The 15,151-nt window shown below is 32.9% G+C and overlaps 2 protein-coding genes across 4 annotated transcripts in view; one reads left to right on the top strand and one right to left on the bottom strand.

Moving 5' to 3' along the window:
- The window catches only part of LOC111414277 (uncharacterized), a 347,116-nt gene that overhangs the window by 226,135 nt on the left and 105,830 nt on the right, over positions 1-15,151 (top strand). The gene's annotated exons all lie outside the window — the stretch shown is intronic.
- LOC111414284 (cytochrome P450 4c3-like) lies at positions 6,998-9,687 on the bottom strand. The gene is made up of 6 exons (XM_023045591.2): positions 8,620-9,687; positions 8,184-8,570; positions 7,773-8,128; positions 7,474-7,714; positions 7,308-7,424; positions 6,998-7,253 (listed from the first exon to the last, which is right to left on the bottom strand). The coding sequence occupies exons 1-6, from the start codon at positions 8,771-8,773 to the stop codon at positions 7,093-7,095; spliced, it is 1,416 nt and encodes a 471-aa protein (XP_022901359.1). The 5' UTR covers positions 8,774-9,687; the 3' UTR covers positions 6,998-7,092.

Consider the following 15,151-nt stretch of genomic DNA (forward strand, 5'->3'; position numbering starts at 1 on the left):
AAATAAACTTCTGCAAGTTATTCCACCCCATTAAGCCAGAGGTCTCCTCAAATTGTTCTAACCATGCATCAAATGGGTAGCTGTCATCGCCAGTAAAAGTCATTATAGAATCTTCAACGCCTTTGAATGTTAAAGCAAATCTCAGATGATCCATTCGTGCTTTGTCATTGTCAGAATCTATTTCTTTAACTAATCTAGATCTTCTTTGTTCGTCAGATTTCGTAGCAGTATTTCCATCACATCTGCCGTCATCTTCAGCGTCGCTATAATCGTCATCATCATTTCTTACGTCATTTCCTTCGTCATCTCCTTTTGATTCCATTTGTTTTCCATTTTCCGTCTTTTTCTTGCCTTCACATCTTCTCTTCTTCCGTCTTTTCTCGTCATGAAGAGTGGTAGGGGTCGCCATTGGCGTACCTACAATATTAATTATAAGTTTCCTAGTAAATACCTCAGACTATCTTGAAAATGAGTAAGTCAATCTTCTATGACTCTAAGAAAACAAATGATCGAACAATCTTAAAAAAAAATACAAAAGTATTGCAAACGTACCAGTAAAATTCTTTAAATGATGAAATAGGTAAGTTTGTTCCAGAATCTAAATGAAAAAGTAACACTATAATTGTGAAAAAGTTTAATTGATAATTATAGAAAATTCTCATCTCTAAAGCAAAATTTTTACATTATTTTGATTTAAATTACTATTTTCTGTAAGTAAATTTAATTTACAATTAATTGAGTAATTTAATTGGTTTAATTTTTAAATTTAAGCACACCAGTTCCTATAATTGGCGAATGTGATTCATCACAAGGACTTAAATCATAGTTTCTAATTATATTTGCTAAGACAATTTTAATATTTATAGTAGCGTATCGTTTCCCTATCTATCTTTCATCTACCAATGCAATTTCTTGGTCCAGCGCTAAACGGAATATAAGCAAAAGGATGTCTGGTTGAACTATTTTCTGACAAAATACGATCAGGATCAAATACCTCAGGATTTGAAAATAAATTGGGATTATGACGCTGAGCATAAGGATGAAACGAAATGGTGGTTCCTTTTGGAAATTCAAGATCACCTAAAAGTAAATTTATTATAATCGATAATCGTAAGATTTTAAATTCAGAAGTTAACCTATTTTAACATCTTCCGTAAGTTCTCTCTCGAAAATAACTAACGGAGGAAACATTCTCATACATTCCTTAAGAACTCGATCGAAATAATGTAATTCTTTTATCGCTGAAGCAGTAATTTCCACATCTTTGTTTTCACTAATAGTATTAATAATTTCATTTCGAATATTTTTACAAATTTCTTTATGTTTTGCAAGTTCGTATAGAGAATGCGATAAACAAGATCCCATTGTATTTTGTCCCTAAATCAAGTAAATTTTTGTACTCATTTATAGTATACCCAACATTATTTTTACATACAGCGATGTATTAACTTGCCATTCAATTTCTTGATCACTAAGATTACCATGTTCTAAAAGAATATCTATAAACATATCTTTATCATCTTTAACGACACCACTTTTTAGTTCTTTTCTTCGCTTTTGAATAACATCTAACGTGATGTCGTGTAATGTTTTTACTCGTTTTGGATATTCTTTACTTTCGAATGTAAGGGCAAATAATGTGTCGTATCTTTTTACCGCAGAAAAAAATCTTCACAAAAAAGTATCTAACACTGCATCGACACACGAATACACTTTTCCCAGCGTCCTGGGAATGAAAATGTACTGCCATTGAGGATTCTAAATGAAAAATTTTAGAATTCATATTTCATAATGAAATTTTTTCTTACCACATAAAGAATCTATTGCATAAAGTTTCATGTATGGGAGTAAATTAATGGTGTTTCCAGATTGTTTCTTTAATATTTCAATTAAAATTTTAGAATTATTATAGAAATTCGGTGAAAATTGTTCTAATAGACTAAAATGAAACTGCTGGGGATAATATTTTGCGATATTTCATCCATATTTCTCCGCTACCGTTGAGTAAACCATCACCAAGCCATGATTTAAATATGTTATATCCGTTCGATTTTTAGTAAGTTCTTGTGAAGTAAGGAAAAATTCGACTAATTTAGGATAGTCTGGCAATTATAAAAGATGTCTAATAAGAAATTTAATTAATACAAATAAATTTGATTGAATTGATTTACCATAAATGTTGTCGATAATAGGAGAAATAGGAGAATTCCTATATTTCCTCTAAACCATTTTACAGGTCCCGGTAGTTTTGCCTCAAAATTTTTATATTTTCGTTTTTCTAAGAAATAGGAACTAAAGAATAATACTGTAACAGACGTAATTAATGCTAATATCAACTTTCGTAACTATTAACATTTTTTTTCGAAAAGTAATTAATTCAAATTTTAGATTACTAATTATAAATACATCAACATGTTGGTACAGTAACCTTTGAATATTTATAATGTTAAAGGAAAAGTTCCAGTTTTTTAAACGGCTATTAAAATTTTAATTATTTGAATAATAAAATGTGAGATATGATAAATATTTTTTTATTTCTTAGTTGAATATGCATCATAATATATCACGCCTTATAAAAAATGTTATAAATAAGGAAAGTATTCGGCACTTCTTAAATATTAACTATGAAAATGCTTAAATAAGTGGGATTATAAACAATTTTTAGATCTCATAACTACTTTAATTCTTAGTATTACGATATTGTAATAATTATTTAGGAATGCATTAATGAATTTTATACATATAATGATAAAATTTATTATTAACTCCAAAGTTTTAATATTAGTAAACAATATTTTCTGTTTCATAAACGTTGATGTCCTAATAGATGAATTTGGACATTAAATGTACTTGATGAATATACTTTTATCACATTGTCAGGAGTAGAGTAGTGACAGTCCCTATTGCGTAATTCATGCAAAAAAGGCCACACTTTCTTCTGAAAAGCTTTAATGACAAACCTTGCTCATTCAATAAGAATGATTACTAAATTGATGTGAGCTGCGGTTTGGGAGAGTGAACGTGATGCCGTAATTTTCCAGATCTGCAGATCATAAGACCCTACACAATCAGTCAGACTGTCATTCCTTAGACAGTTGTTGCTTCAATCTCCGTAATTACTTTTAGTAATTACCGTCAGTATTAATCTGTGCTCATGAGGAATGAATAATATACAAAACGCATTTCTGCCAATTCTTTTACCTTGTACTACAAATAACACTGTAAAATGTAAGTGATGAGTAAAAGAATGGTTAAACATATTAAAGAAGTACAGCAGACTACGAATCTCGCTAGCACATTGGAAGTTGTCCAGAAGAAGAGACAGCAGACTATTGCAGTGCTATTAAAAGTTAAAAAAGCTTGCGATTCCGTTTAAAAAGATGCGTTTCTGGAAAAGATAATCGATGTCGAAATCAGTTAAAAATTGCTGAACAAAGTAAGAATGTAGAAAAACACTCTTCTAGAAACTAAGAAGGAAACCAAAACCCAAGATGGTATTCAAGTCAATTTGGAAATTCAGTTGGACAATAAGATAGGTCTTGATGAAAGTATTGAAGACGTAGTCAACACTGCACTTAATCACACAAGGGGAACAAATCCACAAGGATTCAAAGTGACGATAAAAGAAAGACAATCTAAGTCCACGAAAGCACCAAAAATAGACAATTTTCTAAACAAAGCATAGAAGATGCTTCTCGAAACTACAAGCTTGCGAATCATGATGTTAATAGAATAATAAAGTGGAAAGGATTCTTTTAGTATGTTAAAATCTCAAAATAGAAGAAAAATTCATTACAATCCGTTTGAAACGAGAAAATCATCAATTTACTAACCGGGTTATTTAAAATTATGGTAAGAATTCTACAGGAACTACTACAAAAATAAGTCGAAGAAAAAGGACCGAAAAAAAGGTATCAATTTGGGTTCAGGGAACATAAAGGGAGTGTACAGCAAGCTACATCTCATTAGCACATTAGAACTTGTCCACGAGAATAAATAGCAGACTATTACAGTGAAATTCGATGTTGAAGAATCTTGTAACACTTCTCTAATTTCTCGGCAAAGATAGCACCAACTAAGACATAATTGTAAATGATACGGGTATGGTGGCCAAACGGAAGGGAAGTTTGACGACTGAATGTGCTAAAACCTAAGCAACTGTAGATACACTTAATGGTTAATATAAATGTTGAAGAATTGAAGAAAACCTCACTGAATATCTCAAAGCATATAGAAATAAAAGGGGAAAGTGCATACTTTGTGGTCAAAGGAGCAACAAACAAGTTACAATCTAAAATAGGAATAAGAAAATCTTTATTACGATAGTTAAAATTTCGTAAGAAGCCGAAATATAAATATCATAATATAAAATAATTGAAATAGTTAAAAAACAGAATTCTACGTTCAGCAGCGAATACCGCTTGCTATGTCAGGAACACAAACATTTTGCAATGGACGAGAAAGAGTTGTGTAGTAGTCTCCCCACTGTTTTAGCTGCTGAAACAAACCTGGCCTAACCTGATGCGAAGAAATATGCAGTCTAACTCTAACATCAATCATTTCATCAGTATTATCCCTACACGATCAATCAAACTGTTACTGTTTGTAAATACTGACAATTTGTATGATTGGATGATCCTATACCGATAATAATGACCCAGTTACGATACAGCGTTGAGCGGTGGAAGGCAGAACGACACTATTAATTCACCGCTCACCGCCCATTGAAGACATAAAATTTCGGTCAACCCCATATCAGTGTTTTTAAAGTGAAGACAATGGCAGAAAAGAGAAAGTTATCGAGTCATTTTTGAGTGGGAGCTACTGATTTTGGAAGTTTGAATCTTTAATGGAGGTCACCAAGGATGTTATTATTCCAAGTCCTATAACAAGAAATCTGTAGCATGCTTCTACGCAAGAAGATTCACATGGTTCAAACACATTCAACGTTTGAACGTATCAAACTTACATTTTCTCAGGTTTGGAATCCCGAAAATTCAGACAACCTAAACTAAAATTGTTTGTTGATTGCAGTGTTCTTTTACTGATTGTGGGTTGCAGTGTCTCTTCTGATGTCACCCTCAATGATGTTGAGAACCGTTTCTTCGTCAAATGATTGTATGTTTTCTGGAGTAATCAATTGTCCGTATAGAAGTATGGCAATTTGTCAAGCTTTTTTCACCATACATTTTTCTACTCTTGTTTATGAGGCGAACGATGGCGTTCGCAGTATGAACGCAGGCCAAGACGTTGGCCAAGACGCAGTATGGACTGCGTCTTGGTTTTAACAACATCCTGATTAGGATGATGATTGAGCTATATACAACCAAAACAGAATGCTATGTCTTTTTGGATTAAATGTGCAGTCAAAACTGAAGTTGTATAAAAAGTCCATATTTCAGGCTCTTGAAGATATTCAGATTTATAAATAGTAAATTTCAAGTATCATCTTGCTAAGAATAAGAATGATTAATAAATTTTCTCTTACTACTCCGTAAGCATTATGTTAATACTGTATTTATTGAAGGACTTCTAAGAGTTATGGAAGTGAACGCCAAAAAGTTGAATAAAAGAAGTACTAGACTCTGGGGTAGATTAACTGGAAAGGTTGTCGTCCGTATTTGGTGACTATAAATATCCAAGAAGAAAAGCTTCGTTTGGCATAGATAGGCCGGTATTGCTTGTCAGGTTTGTCCAGTTACGGCAGAAATTTAATATTATTAATTTACTTATCTTTAGCTGTTGCTTTAGATAGAATTGTAAGGAAATCATGTTTAATCAAGAGATTTTTACAACAGGAAGTGTTCACTATAAAAAGATAGAAAAATATGTACAGAGAAATTATTTGTACAAACCCAAATTTTACAACTATTTGGAGGTGGATCAGGAAGCAAGGTATTTGGACTTCTGTTTAGCTTCTGTTGGACTGTTATAAACTACTAATTTTCTTCGACTAAATTTGTGTTGAATGTACTTTTACCTCTCTGTCGATACTGGAACAGAGGCAATTCCCATTGTCTAATAATTGATGCAGAAAGATAGACTTTACATTTCCGATAGACGGACGCATTTCTTTCAAAATGAACTACATTGCCCAATCAATGAGAATGATTACTAGGCGAAATAATCAATTTGATTACAGATGAGATGTGGGAGAGTGACTATGATTATCTTGGCTTGTCAGATCTCCAGATCTCACAACAACGAATTTTTTTATTTGAGTTGGTTGAAACGAATAGATAACTAAGAACATATTCCAAATACTACCGAAATATTAAAAAACAGAATAACACATGTAGTTTGATGAATAGTAGTTTTGAAAACAATAATGATCTGCGATGTAGATTAACTGGAAAGGTTGTTGTCCTTATTTGGTGGCTACATATCTCAAAGGCGAAAAGCTTCGACATGATTAGATACTTATCCACAAGCACTCATAACGGCATGATATGCCGCAATTAAACTTATATCGAATTTATGCAACGTGATATAAGTTCAGGGATAGCCACTGCTTTAGCTGATTTTTTAGATTTAATTGTAAGGAAAACATTGATGTATACAAGTTTTTAGCACAGAAACAATGACGTAGTTGATAACATGTGGGAAATATGCTTTCTGTATCATAGACAGAAATTTCAATGTTATTAACAAAAGGAAAGAAACCTGAATTGTTTTGGGTATAATGCCTTTGTTAGTAATTGAGGAAAATATCAATCAGGCAGTGACTACGTACGCTTTGCAAGCCATTTTTCTTCTGTATCTCATTTGGTTTGGTAGCAATTTTAATAGCGCGTTCTAATACTTCTCGAAATTTAATGCACCCTTCTTACTTATTCATGTAATTAGACACTAAAGAATCGAAAGTGTTCCGTACCATTCTTAAAAATGCGAAACATTAACTATCGTGGTCGTCAAATTTATTTAGGCATTCATTCTAAAAATCAAGATAATGAAGTAATTCTCTACAGCATTATATGTAGACATTGTAGACAGTATATTAAAGCCAGAAAAATATGTTTTTATTCATAATAATTTGAGATTGTTTACAAACAAGATCCGTTATCTGAGTAAATGTATTTTTTTTAAATTTTTTTAATTTTCTCTATATGTAAGTTTAATTGGTAAACCATTCTTAGATTTAATCACTCCGGCTCCAATAATAAGAGTATGCGGTTCATCTGAAGGACTTAGATCAAAATTCCTTATTATATTAGCCAAAACAATTTTACAATTCATAATAGCGTATCTTTGGCCTAAAAATATTACATTAAAACTAATAATTAAGTTTATATTTTAATATAATTTACCAATACGTAAAAATCGATCAGGGTTAAACACTTCCGGTTCTGGAAATAAAGCAGGGTCGTGATGCTGTGCATAAGGATGGAACGAAACGTTGGTACCTTTCGGAAATTCAAGATCACCTAAAAATAAATTTTAATTGAAGTAATTAAAGTTAAAATATGATTTAACCTATTTTAACATCTTCAAGAAGTTCTCTCTCAAAAAAAGATACTGGTGGGAAAATTCGTAAGCATTCTTTAAAAGCTCGATCCAAATAATGTAATTGTTTAGCTGCCGCAGCAGAAATTTCTGTATTTCTGTCTTCACCAACAACATCAATAATTTCATTTCGAATTTTTTGGCAAACCTCTTTATGTTTTGCAAGTTCGTACAAAGAAAACGATAATGCTGTTCCAACAGTATCTTGCCCCTACATGAATTTGAGCGTGTTACCAAAGAATATCAATAGAATACTTGATTAAACTTACAGCGAACATAAACGTATTAACCTGCCATTCAATCTCTTCATTGCGGAGGTCACCATGTTCCAAAAGGACATCTATAAACACTCGTCGTTTACGAATACCATAATCATCTTGATCGTTTTGAACACCGACTTCGAGATCTTTTCTTCGTTTTTGAATAATATCCGTAGTAATATTATGCATAGTTTTTATTCGGGAATAATAATGTTTACTTTCTGATGTAAACGCATATAGAGTATCGTATCTGTTTAATAAAGAAAAAAATCTAAGTACAACAGCCTCCAACGTAGCATCTAGACATGTAGCAAAAAGACTGTTACCAGCTTCTTGGGAACGGAAATTTATTGCCATTGAGGATTCTAAATGATTATTTTTCAAATATTGTAATTGATTTAAAATTTGATTTTATATTACCACATAACGAATCAAGTGCGTAAAGCTTCATAAAAGGAAATATATCGAAGACTTTTCCTGATTTTTTCTTTAATTTTTGAATTAAAATTTGACTGTTGTTATGAAAATTTGTGGAAAATTGGTCTAGTATACTAAAATGAAAAGCGGGGGTTAATATTTTACGATACTTCATCCATGTTTTCCCATAGCTATTTATTAAGCCTCCTGGACCAAGCCATGATTCCGCTATGTCATATCCTGCCGATTTTTTAATATGAACTTGAGATGATAGAAAGTATTCAACCAATTTTGGATCTGTTATGAAAACATTTAGCCGATGTGGTCCTTGCCATACTCTTAAAACATTTCCATATGTTTTTATAAGTCGTTGACAATTGCGAAACAAATCTGCAATACAATTTTATCTTCGTTTTTTTAAGAATTCTAATCTAATTACCAAACGTGTTGTATCCTAAATCACCGATGTTTCCTGTGAGCCAATTAGCAGGTGGACCGGGTATTTTCTCATCTACACATTTATATTTTCGTTTTTCTCTAAAACACCATGTAAAAAATAACACGGTTGTTATGAGTAATATTATAATAAACATCTTGTTTGATGTCTATAAATCAAACTGCGTCTTATTAATGCAATGTGTAGGTTTGCAGTGTTTTATTAAGTTATTCAGATGTTTAATAGGTTTATCTATATTCCAACAGTTTGTTTACAGCGTGTTGCCGTGTATCCTAGTAATTATAAATTCCAACATCATAATAATTGCGACTACTTTAAGTTATTTATACTAATTGGGGACTTTGTACTTTAACGATATAGAGATGTCTCGAAATAAGCAAATAAAAACATAACATTTTATCCTCTACTATTTATTGATACCAGGTATTATGGTTGAGATATTCATAGGTTTAAAATTAGGTTATCGATCATGCTTTCTCATAAAAGCTTTAATGTTAATGTTAAACCAGAGAGCAAACTTGGGGTTCTTCGCAAGATATAGAGCATATTCATCAAAAACTGAGAGTATATGCGTATTGAGGAGAGTATCCTTCGAATCTATACATGGTATACAACACTTTTCTACATTTCTTGTAAGAATCACGATATCACGATAGCTAATCGCAATCTTGTATGTATACTATAAGATTTAGACGTAATGACACAGCTAACGGTAAAACAGCCAAACAAGGTGCCTCGTCACTTTGATTTGAATAAATTCGTACATACATCTGTTGGGAGAATAAGATCAATTTAGTGGATGTGGAATTGGTATGCAGTTATACACAATATTGAATAGATAGGAGATGACGTGTTAATAATATCTTCCACTCTTTAAAAACAATCTTCAAGTATTAAAATCATCACACATTTAATAAGTCATAGAAACAAAAACTTTACATTGTGCCGATACAGGATTAAATAGGTACTGCAATAAAGGTCTACATATTACTATTGGAAAACTACTAATTGCTTCCAAGATACAGAAAACTGCTTGATAGATACTCTTAATAAAAGCGTTGATCCTGCATATAGGAGTCTGGATCGTCCTTATAGAAAACCAGGTGCTTCTTGCAAAAGGCTAGACACTACTTGTCGACGATTGGATAGCTACTATAAGATCAATTCGGTTGGTCACGATCTCCTGCCGTTCCTTGTGTGTGCGTGCTGATTCTGCGCTCTCGTCTGTTTGTGATATTAAATGTGGTGTACCCCAGGGTTGTGTATTGGGTCCGTACTCTTTTCAATTTTTATTAATGCCATCACCTATTGCATTTCTTGTAATTATCATGTGTATGCTGATGACCTCCAAATTTGCACTACGACAACTATTGATGATTTTCTGGAGGCAATTGTACGTCTTAATCATGATCTTTCTAATATTTTGGATTGATCTAAACGTTATGGCCGTCGACCTTTACTGGTGCACCTATTCACCTAATGCTTGACGGTGACATTATTCAGCTGTCAGATACGACAATGTCCTGGAAGCCTCAAATTCAATCCGTCTGCAGAAAGGTCTATCGTTGTTTCCACTCGCTGAAAAGTCTCCGTTGCTTCCTTCCTCCCATGGTCCGTCGTAATCTTTGTTGTTCTCTGATTTTCCACCATATAGATTATGCTGACATGGCATATCCTGATCTTTCGGTAACACTCCGAAACAAACTGCAAAAATTTCAAAACAACGGTATACGGTATATCTTTGATCTCGAGAAATCTCAACACATAACTCCATACCGTAATTATTTACAGATATTAAGCTGTCAGAACAGTAGATCGTTTCGTATATTGACTATGTTATACACTGTTCTTCACAATCAAACACCAGGGTATCTGTACTGTACATTTCAACGCTTGTCGTCGCATGGTTTACCCACTAGATCTCAGTTAGATTCTCTGCTTATGTTCCCGACCCACAGTACTGAGATTTACCATAAATCATTTACTGTGCAGGCGATAACCCTTTGGAATAGATTTTATGTGAAAACAATCACATATTTTAAAATTTCAACTCTCTTCCTCATCTGATTTTACCATTATGGAAATGCGTCGTATCTTGAAAACGAGACAATCATATGTTAAGGATATGAATAAGAATATGATGAATTGTTGAAGTCTCTTTTGCTTTTTATGGAACGTAATATTTCCCGCAGCTGCATGATAGCCGATAGATTCTCGCTTTCATTAATGGGGTTAGTTTGTCTTTAGCTAAAAGAAGAGCCTTCCGGGATTTTAATGACCGTACTCTATCGTACCACAATATCGTTAGAAAAGCGATTCACAAAAAACAAAGGCTTTGGACGACCAGAATACGCAGGGACATAGAAACCAATAGATTGTAATATTGATAGAGGATCTATTTTATTCTTTAATATTTTATATAAAAATCTAAGACCCAGCAACCTCCGTCTAACGGACAACCGTACTATATCAAAGTGCTTCCGAGCAAACTCGTAGGATTGAAATCTGTTATATTTTTTATAGTAAATATATCTAATGAACTTGTTTTGTACTGTCTTTAGAGCATCCGAGTGTAAAGCCGTACCGGGATCCCACAACAACTGCATATTCATACTTCGACCTAATTAACGAATTGTAAAGTAATTTCAAAGTGTCAATATTAAGAAAAGAGTGAGCATTTCTAATAATAAAACCAAAAAGTCTTAAAGCTGATGCAGTTGTGGCTTTAACGTGCTCATTAGAATAGAAATCTTGTGCATATTACACCTAAATCCTTCATTCTTACAATGTTCCTTTTTATAACATTATCAATATGATAATTGAAAGTTATTGGTTTTTTCTTTAATGTAAATGTAATTTTTTCACACTTTGTTACATTGAGGAGGAGCCTATTTTCATTACACCAAGTCAAGAGTCGAGTCATTTTCATTAGGTACAGTTCGAAAAACTTTTAAATTATCAGCAAAAAGCAAGCATTCGGACTCTTTTATGACTGTTGGCAATTAATGAATATCAAGAATAGTAAAGGTCCTAGGTTACTTCCCTGCGGAACAAAAGATTCTATTTTAAATTTAGAACCTAAATCATAGAACCTGATGTATGAATGGGCGTCACCCTTGCCAACTTCCAATGTGAAGGGAAGGTACTTGTTCTGATAGCCAGATTGAAAATTATGAAGAGAGGTAGACCAAAATATTCTTTACACCCTTTTAACAAATATGGTGGGACATCATCGGGACCTTGCGCTTTCTTAGGCTTTAATTTCCCAATTGCCTCCAAAATTTCATCGTTTGAGATAGGATCAAGCATAAACAATTCAAGCGAGCTTTTCTCATGAATTTTATCATAATCACTAAGCATGTAGCTGGAAACATTATCAAAACCTGAGTTAAAATATTTAGCAAATGCCAGATTTACGCTTGCACCCGATGAACATCTTACACCATTCCGTTCAAAATATGTTGATTCATTTAGTTTCCTTTTTTGTATGAAATAAAGTTCCAGAAAGCATTTGGTGCGTATTTAATATTTTCCTCCACTTTTAGAGTGTAGTTGTTGTATGCTGTATCGATGTCAAGCTTTAGTTTCGCTCTTAATTCTTTAAACTTATTTAAATGATACACAGATGTACTTTTCAATTTGCTGTGAAAATGTTTCAGCTTACAACATAAGGTAGGCGGATAAAGCCGACTAGTGCAATACTTACCGTGTCTTCCCTCTGCTTGTCTTGTTTGATGGATCGTTGGATATCCCTTAAAGTGTAGACGTTCTTCTCAAGTACATATTATAGAAATTCTTCTTTCTATAAATTCTTTTCATCGCATATCCTCCTCGTTGCAACAAGGCTTGGATCACTGACCTGTTCTCTTATGGATGGTGATGGGACGAAGCCTGCAGATACCTGTTTGTATGTGTCTTTTTCCGATATACTCCCAGTTCCATGCCTCCATCCATTTGCAGCTTCCGTTTCCATGATAAATTTGATTATAGGGTGTTCTGGGTTCAGGTGGTCTAGGAGTTTCTGCAATAGCGCTTTCGTGTTGCCATATCAAGACGGTGTGATCCACGAACCTCAAATATCTCCATGTAAAAATGGGCGATTACAGGTCATAAATGTGATCTTATAGGTGCCCTTTCGCATTGCTTATAAAATTCTAACTTCCAGCTAAAATATGTTGATGATAGGTACTATCATGATAGATACTATGATAGGTACTATGATAGGTACTATGATAGGTACTATGATAGGTACTATGATAGGTACTATGATAGGTACTATGATAGGTACTATGATAGGTACTATGATAGGTACTATGATAGGTACTATGATAGGTACTATGATAGGTACTATGATAGGTACTATGATAGTACTCCACAAGCCCTGGAACATACTTTAGGAAGCCCTCCGGGATGAGATTCAGGCGAAGACCATCCACGGCATCTTTGACTGGTATACTGGTTCGTAATGGTAATAGAGATCTACATCGAAACTTACCAGAATATCCTGGCCATCTAACTTCATACTTCTAATTGTTCCCACAAAATGCGTAAAAATCTGTGATATTTGATTCTGTTTTACTTATAAAGAAGGCAGAACCTTGGAAGGTGTTTCGCCAGCTGATACGTTCAAAAATTTATGACACTGACAATAGGACGTAGCGAGAGATCCGCTTTATTAATTTTTGGTAATCCATATATTTTTGTGGCTCTGGGACTTGTACGAACAAACTTCTCTATTGTTCTCCTGGAATTTCTGTAGGTTTCATCAATTCCTTCATGTTTCTCATTATCTCATTATCTTTTTTGTCCATGACCACGTTTCTATTCCCTTTATCTTCTGCTAGGACTATGATGTCTATTTTTTCTCTTATCGTTCGTGCCATTCTTTCGTTAATTGTTAGGTTTGATTTTTATGACTTCGCTGTTTTAAGTACTCTCACTGTCTTGTCGAATTTCTTCTGCTTTCGCGGTAGGTATTCTACTAAACTTTCTTTATCTACCTATGGAATCAAAATCGCTCCATCTCTCGGTAAAATAATATGGGATGAGGTCTATGAAGGGCTTGTTTAACTTTATTAGGCTTAAATTTTAACTCGAGTGACTCAATAAAGCCGGCAACGCTTCCGCAAGAACATTTCAAACCTTATCGCATTTAATGCGATAACATGATGTGAATCAAGATAATTATCTATAGACTATAGACAGTTATTTAGATTTTGTACCAACAAGTACAATTCTGCATAATGTATGCATAATGTATTAACTTGAAAATGTTCAAATTACCTACTATTATATTAACTCTTTTATTACGGACTCATTTACATAACAGTGTTTTATAATTTTCGAAGTTACTTTAAAATTACTTAAAAAAATATTACTTCTATAATTAATGTAGCTGAAGAAAAATTTTAATATTATTTGAAAAATATAAAGTGGTAATCGAAAGTAGTGCACAACACTTTTTTATTCTTTTTACAGGAAAATATTATATCGACGATTTTTCACTCACAGGATTATTATAAAAACTATACCTTTTACAGTATGATTTCACACTTATGAAATATGATTTCGCACTAGCGAAAACAGATTACATGCAAATGAAATTTGATTTCGCACTAGCGAAAACAGATTACATGCAAATGAAATTTGATTTCACACTAACGAAAACAGATTTCATACAAATGAAATTTGATTTCTCACTAACGAAAACAGATTTCATACAAATGAAATATGATTTCACACTAACGAAAACAGAATTCATACAAATGAAATTTTATTTCAAACCAATGAAAACAGATTTCACAGTATTTAAATATTTAATTAGAACATTATTTATAACAAAAAATTATTAAATTAAATTTAACAACCAATCTAGCAACCAATAAATTATTAATTATATTTCTTGAATGTTTTCTTGTTGTAGTGCTGCTGCATAATAACGTTCTACATGATTCGAATATCTTAGTAAGTGTTGTTGTTGAACTTCTTGAATTGCTCTATCTGAAATTTCTTCTAAGATGCGCATTCTATATTCATGAAGTGTTAACCCTTGATTATTAACGCGTCTGTAATTCAATATTTCTTGCATTCTTTCTTGCATTTGCACTTTTACGGAAGATTTGAAACTACTCCATAACAACTCAATCGGATTTAGTAAATAAGAATATGGAGCAAGGCGTACTATTTCTATATCTTCTTCGGGTTCAAGTTCAGATTCAAGATTTGAATGTACAGGAGCATTATCAATAATAAATGTTGGCTTCTCGATGCCATCCGCAGTGCAAGTTGCTATTAAGCGACGCAGCCATTGTTTACAGTCGTGAGCTTTGTAGGATCCTCTTCTATGTTCAAATGAGATAATTCGCATCGCACTCATTGCCCCAATGCAATGTAAATTGCTTCCTTTACAAGCCGGAAGAATTACGTGTGCTTTATGACCTATTTTGGATCTACCTTCTTTTCGCCGACAATATAAATTAAAATTTGTTTCATCGATCCAAATAAGAGTTCTACC

Source organism: Onthophagus taurus, chromosome 1 (assembly GCF_036711975.1).
Source record: "Onthophagus taurus isolate NC chromosome 1, IU_Otau_3.0, whole genome shotgun sequence".
Taxonomy (NCBI): domain Eukaryota; kingdom Metazoa; phylum Arthropoda; class Insecta; order Coleoptera; family Scarabaeidae; genus Onthophagus; species Onthophagus taurus.